The 12,368-nt window shown below is 45.9% G+C and overlaps 1 protein-coding gene across 1 annotated transcript in view; it reads left to right on the top strand.

The window, feature by feature from the left end:
* LOC126272292 (probable beta-hexosaminidase fdl) overlaps positions 1 to 12,107 on the top strand; it is a 181,863-nt gene extending 169,756 nt beyond the window's left edge. Inside the window, exons 8-10 of the mRNA XM_049975056.1 lie at positions 1,869 to 2,066; positions 5,629 to 5,874; positions 8,853 to 12,107. Of these exons, the coding sequence (XP_049831013.1) occupies positions 1,869 to 2,066; positions 5,629 to 5,874; positions 8,853 to 9,104 (696 nt within the window). The 3' untranslated portion in view covers positions 9,105 to 12,107. The remainder of the gene's footprint in view (positions 1 to 1,868; positions 2,067 to 5,628; positions 5,875 to 8,852) is intronic.
* Positions 12,108 to 12,368: the final 261 nt, after the last annotated feature.

The following is a 12,368-nucleotide window of genomic DNA, read 5'->3' as shown; positions in this document are numbered from 1 at the left end:
GACAGGTAGTTTTGACAACATAAGATATTACAATACGTATATTCATCCGAAACACCCTTTTAATTTTAAAAAAATATTGCTTATGCGTTACAGATTTTACTCACCAGTGGCTTAAAATCATCGAAAAATCTTCGGACGTTCAAAACACTTCATGTACCATACCAGTATTATCCCCAGCCCTGTACAAAATGATACTGTTCGATTTGAGCATGTAAAGCTTCATTGATGGGCACGCAGAAGTTTAAAATAACCCGAAATCTGCTACAAAAATAACTGACAGGAAAAATCACCTTATTTCTAACCAAAAGAAAATGTTTTACTGCGTTTCCTTCAGAAACAGAAACTACTACGATGTCGTGTAGAAAATAAGTTTTCGGTCAAAACTATCTTAAGTTAATTTTCGTACAGAATTGAAAAGCTAGTAGTATTTTGTAGTGCATACATTTTAGCAGATAAACGGCTTTTTTCAGCGATTCTTATTCATAATTAATTCAGTTTGGTTACAGAATGAGATTTTCACTCTGCAGCGGAGTGTGCGCTGATATGAAACTTACTGGCAGATTAAAACTGTGTGTCAGGTCGAGACTAAAACTCGGGACCTTTGCCTTTCGCGGGCAAATGCTCTATCTTTTTTTTTTTAATCTAATGAACCGCTGCAGGAGCAGGACGGCGGGTAGGGCAGGGGTCGACACCCGTAGCCTGGCCATCCCGCCGCCACGCCCAAGCAACGTGTTAGAGGATCGAAGGATCAGGAAGAGGATGTAGTGGGTTTGTCGAAGTTTTATTTATGTCTTTAATTTTTATAACAATTTTTTGTTTTTTTCATGACAAAGATCCTACAACTGCCATAGCCGAGCGTCCGCGTTGTCTTCTCGTCTGTTGGGAGGGGTTCCCCCCTATTCCGTGCGTAGAGGATCAATATGCTCCAGGATTCTTAATTTTCAGCGTATCATACCCGCAGTAGGATCCGCAAATAATGAACCTAAATAATTTGCGAAACGAGTTCTGCACTTCGGCTGAAAGTTGCATGTGTTGTCATCAATAGGGACCAAAAGTCGAGTGTGCCTTTGGGAGCATCGCAAAATATGTAGTAAACGGCCATGCCTTTTAGCCAGTTAACGGTGTTTCAGTCGCCTAGAACTTAGAACTAATTAAACCTAACTAACCTAAGGACATCACACACATCCATGCCCGAGGCAGGATTCGAACCTGCGACCGGAGTGGTCCCTCGGCTCCACACTGTAGCGCCTGGAACCGCACGGCCACTCTGGCCGGCGCCTTCTGAGCTACCCAAGCACGACTCACGCCCCCATCCTCACAGCTTTACTTCTGCCAATACCTCGTCTCCTACGTTCCAAACTTAACTGAAGCTCTCGTCGCAGGACCACTTGGGACATCGTGACAAATAAGCTCCAAGATACCCAACGAGCGATGTTGCACTATTGTTAGCATACTGGACACGTATTCGGGAGGACGACGGTTCAAACCCGCGTCCGGCCATCCATATTTAGGTTTTCCGTGATTTAGGGAAGTCACTTCAGGCAAATACCGGGATTGTTCCTTCGAAAGGGTACGGCGGCTTTCCTTCTCCGTTCTTCGCTAAGCAGGTTTTGTGCTCAGTCTTTAATGACCTCGATGTCGACGTGACGTTAAACACTAATCTCCTCCTCCGGGTTGTCCAGTGTCTTATTAACGTCATGTCACAATGCTTCCTATCCTTTGAGTTCAGATGGAGAGGTGGCTCGGCTTTGGGTGCCAGTAAGCTGCAGCCTTTAGCCAGCCTGTGAGGTGTACAGAGTTGGATGTTACAGGTTAACTCTTGGCCAGCACAGTGTCAGTGTGGTACAGTGGAGCGTGTTGTGTCGCAGGTGAGCGCAGAGTGCTGGGGCGGCGTGCGCGGCGAGCGGCTGTGGTCTCTGTGGGGCGGCTTCATGCGTCGCGCGCACCGCGAGCTGGTGGCGGCGTCGCAGGGGAACCCGCCCACCGCAGTCCTCGTGTGGAGCAGCGAGCTCACCGCGCCGCACAACCTGCGCCGCTACTTCGACCCCAGCACGCACGTCGTACAGGTGGGCGCTCGCTCCTCTTGTGGCCCTTCAGTCCCAAGTGGTCTGATGCAGCTCTACACGCCACTCCATCCTGTGAAAGCCTCTTCATCGCAGAATAACTACTCCATTTATCCTTTTGAAGCTGCTTTCAGTATTCATCTCATCCCTCCAGTGTTAAAATGGTTATCCTTGACGTCCTGGCAGCCGATCCTTTCTTCTAATCAGGTTTGGCCAAAAAAAATTTTCACAAGTTCTTTTCAATACCTCCTGTTAGTTACGTGGTCCATCCGTCCAGTCTTCGGCTTTATTCTGAGCACCACATTTCAAAAGCTTCTCCTCTCTTCTTTTTTGAACTGTTTCTTTCATTTTTCACTTCCACATATGGCTACATTCCAAACAAACACTTTGATAAAAGACGTCCTAATGCATAAGTCAGGATGCACCATTTTCACAGGATGGCAACATAGTGAAAGAACTGGAAGCGAGGTGTAGCAAAGCTAATGCAATGAGCGCTCAGCTACGATCTACTCTCTTCTGCAAGAAGGAAGTCAGTACCAAGACTAAGTTATCTGTTCACCGTTCAATCTTTCGATCAACTTTGTTGTATGGGAGCGAAAGCTGGGTGGATTCAGGTTACCTTATCAATAAGGTTGAGGTTACGGATATGAAAGTAGCTACGATGATTGCAGGTACTAGCAGATGGGAACAATGTCAGGAGGGTGTCCACAATGAGGAAATCGAATAAAAACTGGAAAGGAACTCTACAGATGTAACAGTCAGGGCGAACAGGCTTAAATGATGGGGTCATGTTACACGCATGGGAGACGCAAGGTAACCCAAGAGACTCATGGGTTCGGCAGTAGAGGGTAGGAGGAGTCGGGGCAGACCAAGGAGAAGGTACCTGGATTCGGTTAAGAATGATTTTGAAGTAATAGGCTTAACATCAGGAGAGGCACCAATGTTAGCACTGAATAGGGGATCGTGGGGGGATTCTATAAGGAAGACTATGCTCCAGACTGAACGCTGAAAGGCACAGTCGATGATGAAAGTCAACATTTGATGTTAACAAATTTCTTAAGAAACTCATTCCTTGCCATTCTTACTCTGTATTTCATATAATCTTTACTTTGGCCATCATCAGTTACTCTGCTGCTGAAATAGTAAAACTCATCTACTACTGATTTCCTAATGTAATTCCTTCAGCATCGTCTAATATAGCTAGGTTATATTCCATTACCCTCCTTTTCCTTTTCTTAATGTTCATCTTAGATCCTCCTTTCAGTGCACTGTCCATTCCGTTCAACTGCGCGTGCAAGTCCTTTCATGTCAGAGACATGATTACAATGTTATCGGCAGACCTCAAGGTTTTTATTTCTTCTCCCTGAACTTTAATTCCTTCTCCATTTTTTCTTTTGTTTACCTTACTGCTTGATCAATACACAGATTGAATGACATAATTGTCTCGCTTCCTTCTCAACACTGCTTCCCTTTCGTGGCTCTTGACTCGTAACACTTCAGTCTGGTTACTGTGGAAGTTGTAAATACCCTTTCGATCCATGTATTTTCCCCCTGCTGCTTTCAGAACTTCAGTGTGTGTTCCAGTCAACATTGTCAAAAAGCTTTCTCTAAGTCCACAAAATCTAGAAACGTAGGTTTGCCTTTCCTTAATCTACCTTCTAAGATAAGTCGTAGGATTAGTATTGCCTCACGTGATCCAACATTTCTCCGGAATCCAAACAGATCTCCGCCGATTTCAGCTTCTGCCAGTTTTCCATTCTTCTATAAAGAAGTTGTCAGTATTGTGCACTCACTCACCCCCCACCCACACTAAGCTCTTATTCTAGTTTGTATAGTCCAGGTTGTATTGTCTGGGCCGGAATAGGCGACTGGACTCAGTTTGATTGCGTCAGTTCATGTAATTTTTTTAAAAAAGTGCTAGTTGATCTAACTATAATGTAATATGTAAGTTACCCCCATGTTCAAAGTTACAGACTCAGGAACTGTTTACAGCTCCCAATGTAGTATGTATACAAACTCATGAGCGAGCATGCAAGTTCCCACGCTGCCTACCCAGCTACGCCACAATGTATGCTCATCTACTATACTTTCCTGAACTGATGAGTGTATTCATATATGGTCTAGTGGCTAGCGCTGCTACCTCTGGATCACGGGGTCCTGGTTTAGATTTCCGGCAACATCGGGGATTTTCTCTGCCCGGGGACTATGTGTTATCCTCATCATTTCGTTATCAGTTGTGACAGAGGCTAGACTGGACTGTGCAAAAAATTGGACTATGTAAAATTGGGGCTTCGTATGGGCGCTGGTGACCGCGGGTAGTTGAGCGCCCCACAAATAATCATCCAACACAGTACAGTCCAATTATTCTTTAGAATTAATAGCTAATTCCTTTGTTGTTTCCTCTAAGAGGTAAGATTGTTGCTGCGTTGCGAAGAAACGCAAAAAATCTTACTACACGAGGAGTGTTCACAGTAGCGTGGAAATAGTACTTCCGCGTGAGGGAATCCACTGTTTGAATTTAACCCCGAATGCTATTTCTCTTTTTAAATGCAGCCTAGCAGTGTCTGTGTTGGCAGTATAAAGTCGACTTAAAATACGAGGTCTTCAACACATTCTCCATGTTCTAATTACTTCTATTCTCTTTTCCCTTAACAAATTGAACAATAGCCAGAAATTGTTCCAAGTGTGACTGTTGATTTAACAAACGCACTTCGCAGTAATGTGTTTATCCGTAATCTTTTTTCAGTTCCACCGAAAACTGTTGCAATTGACTGTGGAATAATACGAGCGACTCCTCCACAGTTGCTACTCGTACCACCACGTATTCCACGCGTGCAAATGTAGCGCAGAATGCAATGTACAGAAGAATTAATGACGTCTGTCAACCGCTGTAATTTTTTTCGTGAACTAATCCCTCTTTTTTTGTATGGCGTTGAAAATGCCATTCCATAGGAAATTTAAAATATCCGTCGATTATGCGACTGCATAATGGATATTGAGAATTGTCATCTTTTCCGTTCCTTGCATTCATTTTTAAAGGTCTGTGGCAATAGTTCGCTAGATTTCCTCTTTGTATGCAAACAGCCAATGGACCTGCGAACAAATAGCGAAGGGTAGTAGCGCTGACACAACGATTCTGCCGAACAGAACAATCTCGTCTCGACCGAAAAACGCCTCATTGCAGTACTAAATGAAATGCCTCGTTGTACCGAGTACTTGGGGGGAGGACCGTCCGCCTGTTGAGCTGAATGGTTACGCGTTTGCCTACCATGCGCCGGAACTGGGCTCGATTCCCGGCCGGGTTGGAGATTTCCTCCGCTCGTGGGCCGTGTGTTTTGGTATCGTCATTTCATCACCACCGACACGCAAGTCGCCCAACGTGAACGTGGCGTCACCTGAAATAAGACTTGTAACCCGGAGGTATCAGGGTTCTTCCGGGGAAGACCACTGCACTCCCCCCCCCCCCCCCCCCCCCCAAGAACACTGCTCGCTCATCAGTTTGGTGGCAGGCTTAATGTGCAGTTGGTGCTGCAGCGCTTGATGGTGGTGTGTTTGTTGTGAGCAGGTGTGGGGCGGCAGCAAGTGGAACGAGACGCTGCCCGTGCTGCTGGCGGGCTTCCGCGCCGTGGTGTCGCACGTGGACGCGTGGTACCTGGACTGCGGCTGGGGCGACTTCCGCAGCGGGGGCCCCGGACCCTGCGGGCCCGTCGCCACGTGGCAGACCGTCTACTCGCACCGGCCCTGGGCCGCCTTCCCGCCGGGCGCGCGCTCCAGGCTGCTGGGCGGAGAGGCCTGCCTCTGGTCCGAGAAGGTGAGCGGACAAAGTAAACAAACCTGTCTAGTTGTGTGTTCCACTCTGATGGCAGATGACACGCCTCTTGGCTGTTTCCACAAAACAACGTTGTGTGCTCGTAACAACTCCCCCGCTGCTGCTGTGTGCCCGGATCACTGTTAAGGACGCCACAGCGAACGTCTGCCACCCAGGGCATGGCGGCTCTCTTCAGCCTAAATTGGTAGTGGTCTGGCTGCTCTCAAAGGCGAATAACTTTCCCATGATAGCCGATGTTTTCCAATAATCACTGGAAAAAAAATTCGAAAGTCCTGACAGGAAGCGGCATTTGGCAGAATTATTTTTATCGGAGCCAGAAATAGCCAATGAAAATAACATGCTGTTCCTCCTCGGCTGGAATGGCTAAATCTTTAACAGGTTCGGGGGCGGTTTGGTGCTCGCGAAATTGAAGACACAGTCAACAGCCGTCGGCGGAGTTGTCATTTGACGGTGCCGTGCCGTGCCGCTCACATACACTGTGATCAAAAGTATCCGGACGCCTGGCTGAAAATGTCTTAAGTTCATAGCGCCTACATAGGTAATACTAGCATTAAATATGGTGTTGGTCCTCCTTTAGCCTTGATGACAGCTTCCACTCTCGCAGGCATACGTTCAGTCGGGTGCTGGAAGGTTTATTGGGGAATGGCAGCCCATTTTTCACAGGGTGCTGCACTGAGGAGAGGTATCGATGTCGGTCAGTGAGGCCTAGCTAGAAGTCTGCGTTTCATAACATCCCAAGGAGGTTTTATAGGATTCAGGTCAGGACTCTGTGCAGGCCAGTCCATTACAGGGACGTTATTGTCGAGTAACAACTTCGCCACAGGCCCTGAATTACGAACAGGTGCTCGATCATGTTGAATGATGCAATTGCCATCCCTGAGTTGGTCTTTAACAGTGGGAAGCAAGAAGGTGCTTAAAACATCAATGTAGGCCTGTGCTGTGATAGTGTCACGCAAAACAGAGTGCAAGCCCCCTCCATGAAAAACACGAGCACACCATAACACCACCGCCTCCGAATTTTACTGTTGGCACTACACACGCTGGCAGACGACGTTCACCGGTCATTCGCCATACCCACACCCTGCCATCGGATCGCCACAATGTGTACCGTGATTCGTCACTCCATACATCGTTTTTCCACTGTTGAACCGTCCAATGTTTGCGCTCCTTAAACCAAGCGAGGCTTCGTTTGGCATTTACTGGCGTGATGTGTGGCTTATGAGCAGCCGCTTGACCATCAAATCAAAGTTGTCTATTACACATTACGACCCTCTTCAACAGATGGTCTCTTTCAGTCAACAGACGAGGTTGGCCTATACGCTTTTGTGCTGTAAATGTCCTTTCACGTTTCCACTTCACTATTACATAGGAAACAGTGGACCTAGGGATCTTTTCGAGTGTCGAAATCTCGCGTAGAGATGCATGACACAAGTCACATCCAATCACATGACCACGTTCGAAGTTCGTGAGTTCTGTGGCGCGTACACATTCTGCTGTCTCTCAATGTCTAATGACTACTGTGTTGCTGATATGGAGTACCTGGCAGTAGGTGGCAGCACAACACACTTGATACGAAAAAACGTATGTTATTGGGACAACTCACACTTTTTATCACGCCGAGTGTTACTCGGCAAAGCGAACAGTATATCCGACCGCAGTGGGTACTAAACTTCGTAGCATGACAACATAGGCACGCTCCAGATATAGTCCACATTGCTAGTAGACGGTGGAAGCTTCCTGCTAACAATCAAATTAAATTTATTGGCGATGAGGAAGAGAAAGCAGTGGCAATGCAGACGAGAGGTGACAAGACGTGCGAACAGAACTTTAACGCTGAGCACTTCAATGTGTAAATTACGACAAAAGGAATGCGATGCTGAAATGAATACATCACAAGTACGGCGTGTCCAGGCTAGAGGTATACATAAGGACAACGAAAAATTCGAAATTTATTTTTATTGAGATACGCAACAGATAGAAATGCGCTCAGAGATGAGTACCATTTCATAAACAGCCTTGGGTGGCACGCTTGCCACTAACAGGGAACATCTGTCTCGATATGTTGGCAAATTATGTGGGACCACAGATGACTCCCGAAGTCATTTTCCAACAAGATGGTGCTCCATTCCCACTACCATTGGGATGTAAAACATTCTCCACGACATGTTTCCTGAATGGTTAGTTGGTGGGAAGGAAGGAACACGGTGGGGGTGGGGGTGGCGTCGCATTGGCTCGTGTCCCTGAGTCTCCCTGTCTGACACCGCTGAATTTCAGTGTGTGGGTTTATGGACTGCATTGTTAACAGAGCAAGTGTTAAAAGTCAGATCGATCAGAGGTCACATCCATGCCACAGTAGAAGCTGTAAGACCTGTCGTGCTTATGAACATGTGGCCAGAAGTGGAGTACCGTTGAACTGTATCAACATGCATCAAAATATTTCAGCTGCTGTGTGCAATGCTGGACAAATAAACTTACAAATTTTAATCGGTACTAAAACGTTTTTGTATACCTGTTGCCAGGGCACCCTGTAGTTACCCCAAGGAAATAGAGGCAAATTGCACACGCTATACCCCATCAGTCAAAGTTTAGAGGCTGCTTTAATGAAAACTAAAGGAATGTTAACTTGATGGTTTAAATGCTTAAGGAGTTCCATATAGTCTCCATTCTCGCTTCCCCTTATAACATACACTTACACATAGTCACCTTCCCTATATGCACTATGACAGTTATCGCCTTCTCGTGGTCAATGACACTGACATTAGCAACAAACCCTCCACAGATAGCTCCCCCCCTCACCCTCTCGGGTATCTTGCCCCTCGCCCTCTCGGGTAGCTTGCCCCCTCGCTCCCCCCCCCCCCCCCCCCCCGCACTCACCCTCATCTCTCGTGACAAAATAGCCTTTTCGCCTGGCCGCGCATGCACAGTCAGAATCTGGTTTTATCGTTGTGTTGTTTCGGCAGGTGGACGACCAGACGCTGGACGTCCGGCTGTGGCCGCGCGCGGCGGCGCTGGCAGAGCGGCTGTGGAGCGACCCTCCGGCGGGCGTGCACCCCGACCTGCCGCCGCCCGGCAGCCCGCAGCGGGACGAGCCGACGCTGCGGCGCGCCTACCAGCGGCTGTCGCACCACAGGGAGCGGCTGGTGGCGCGCGGCGTGCGCGCAGAGGCCATGTGGCCGCGCTACTGCCACCTCAACCCCGGCGCCTGCTTCTAGCCACGGCTGTCGTGTGCGCGGTGGTTACCGGCGCTGCAGGACCAAACACTGCCAGCTTCATTTCAAAGTGCAGCTCAGTCAAACTTGTGCATGTTGTTTTTTTCGTGCTCCGATCAGCGAGTTATATGTAGCATGTTAACTAGTGGTGGGACGGTAGTGTAATGCACGTTACACAGACATTTAGACTGCTTCCGATTTCGTTAAGTGGGACCAACAACGAAATAAAGAAAAATCTCTTTGATATCTGGCAAACATTCTGTGATGTGGTTTTTAATGTCGATGATGCGAAGAAAGGTGAATCTTAATTTGTCACTGTTGTTGTATAGGGTAAACCTGAAGGCTAACAATTTTGTAAGTGCGTTATGGGTACTTTGAGTATTTCGGTGTAAGAGACCCATTGTATCTGGTGGCCATTTACAAAGCGATGTTGAGTTACTGATTTATTCGGCTTATTACCCCTCCCCCCAAAATTACATTTGCTTCAGTGAAAGTAGCTCCAAAATTGTGAAAGTGTGTAGCATGTAATCACTAAAACGGGCAAAGCAAAAGAATTCAGCGACGTTCAGAAGGAAAAGGACTGAAATATTGCAATGTGAGAGCCGCCGCTGCGGGAAGAGATCAGCATAGCGCCGTGCTGCCACTCTTCCAGTGCATTCAGTGAACCCATACATGATCTGCGTATTGCCCACCTCTTCATCAGTAAAACTACTCATTCGGCTGTGTCACTTCTGACCTGCAGCCATCACTGCAGGAGAAAACCAACAGGAACCAGCATTACTGAACAAAAGCTTAAGAAGGAAGGGTCTAGTTGGCATTACTACTATCGACAGTAAATACCATGAGAGTGTGGAACAAGTATGTTTTAAAAAAGTACCGTCTGTATTCACAACATTTGCACTATTGTGCAGATTTTTTCAGTAAAAATGTTGTCTGGGATTTACCATGGGATGGGTGAAACTGCCTATTAGTATCTTCATCTGCGGAGATTGCCCCCCCCCCCCTCCTCATTTCCTCGTGGCGACTTGTAGCACATATATTTCTAGAGCTTAGGTGAGTGTAATGGGTGTGTGTAGTACAGGATAGTTTTATGTTTCGAGTAGGATGGGGGTGATGAGAAGATAGTTAGTGAGAAACAAAGTGCTAGCACATAGCCTACCCTTTCGCACCAAGAGTGCATCTAACTTCCAAACAGTGTCACGTGCCCTCAAGTCATGAGACTGTGGATATGTATGTATGGAATTTAATCCAGGACAATGGTTCAAACTCTGGTGATGAACAACAGTTACGCCAGAAACTCCCCCCCCCCCCCCCCCTTACTGGCCCAATACTGACAGTGAAGATTTTATGCTCCACCGAGATTCAGACAGACTTACCTCAGTCTAGCACCACAGCACAGCGACAGAGGTTGGTCATATTTTCAGTGCCATACAGAAACAAAATAAACGTGGGTAAGCAATCGAAATGCAAATATTTTACATCGACCCAGCAGAGCGGACAGATCCCTCATGCCAAAATACTCCTACAAAATTTCGTAAGTTGTCAGAGGACATTCACTGAGTTCAGGTTCACTCTAGGAAACGTATTAACTTGCCTTCCTATTTATACAGATGTGTATTGCATAGCAAATAGCAGTGTGTAACATAAACGCGTGGATCCGGTATCAGATGACGTCGTCATAAGCCTATATTTCATGGCAATGGCAGCAGTCATGGGCAGACATACGGACAGAGTGGGTTCTCATACAGCTAGGGGCTAAGTAACATAAAGACCACCTATATCGGGATCAGAGCATGAAAATGGTAGGCATATAATTGTTTACAGAATAGCTACCATCACAATTGGATAATAAGCTTTATAGCATCTCTTACTTTTTTACCGTTGCCATATCACTCCGCTACTGCAGGTTCTGGTTACCACAGCTTCAGCTAGTAACCTTCATTTTGATTTATTATAGTTGTTCCTGCATGTGGCATATTTAACTTGAGCACCAAAACGTAAAGCTAGCAGCGAAAATGTACAGAAACAAGAGGCTATTATGATCTAGCAAAGGTACAATCATTATGACCATTAAGTTGGTCAGATGAGTGTGGTCAGCATAGAAAATACTAGCTGTAGCTGCCACAGGTTAATTGCATCACGCAGAAATTCTTTTACCAAAAGTTGTACAGCAGAGGCGACATGCATACAATTGCCCATGTGCATCCTGCCCTGTTCTCGCTGTCACCCATTATGGCCAGAAAAAATTCGTCTATCGTTTCATTATTTCATTTCGGAGCAAACACACAGCACAACAGGACTTAGTAATGGCAACTACAGTGCTCAATACAGTATTGTTAGAGTGGCAGAGGTCCGATACAAAATACTGGCCATACAAAGTAATAAAAATTCTCTAATTAAAGTTATGGACCCAGTGGTCAGGAACAGTTACACATATAGTATTTCTCTTAGAATTTCTAGTCAGTAAATTATTCTGATTATACCTAGAATGTCGCCTTTGATATTACATTTGTATAAATTTTGTTCAAAGAGAAATACTACCAAGATACTGTTAGTCTAAATTCCCATTTGATGGATAAAATGTGTATGAAAAATGACATGAAAGTCTTTAACTTGGCCTATAAGTAGGAAAGGCAGTGGGAGTCACACAAGACACTTAAATGCATAGCAAGCGGTGCGCTGGGATGTTATTTCCAATATGTGCAGTATTTCGTCCAGTTTATGCAATTATACTAAAGTCATGAAAAGAACAAGTAACGTGCATTTGTACTTAACGACGCCTTAAGTCACTTCACAGAATGTTAGTTTTATTGTGGTGGTACTATGTTACCAAAGAAACAATTGTGCGTCGTTGTCATAAACTTCCTCTGTTGCATGCCCCTATTTGGACACTGGAAAGTGCACAACAACCCGGAATTTCAGTGCAATTAAATGTATTTTTGTACATACATTTTTGTAAATAAATTTATAAAATTATCTATTAAATATACTATTTTTCATACAACATTTTTTGTAATTATTATTCACCAGTAACCCATAAGGATATATTCCACTCCTTTCCTTAGTTACCGAGCGAGGTGGTGCAGTGGTTAGCACATTGGACACGCATTCGGGAGGAGGATGGTTCAGACCTATCGTGCTTTTCAGATGTAGGTTTTCTGATAACTCTAAATCGCTCCAGGCAAATGCGGGAATGGTTGATTTGGAAGGGCACGTCAGATATCCTTCCCTAATCCGAGCTTGCTCCAGGTCCCTAATGACCACTGT

This window comes from Schistocerca gregaria, chromosome 5, assembly GCF_023897955.1.
Source record: "Schistocerca gregaria isolate iqSchGreg1 chromosome 5, iqSchGreg1.2, whole genome shotgun sequence".
Taxonomy (NCBI): Eukaryota; Metazoa; Arthropoda; class Insecta; order Orthoptera; family Acrididae; genus Schistocerca; species Schistocerca gregaria.
The sequence above is the reverse complement of the archived record's forward strand: the minus strand, read 5'-3'. Positions and strand labels throughout refer to the sequence as shown.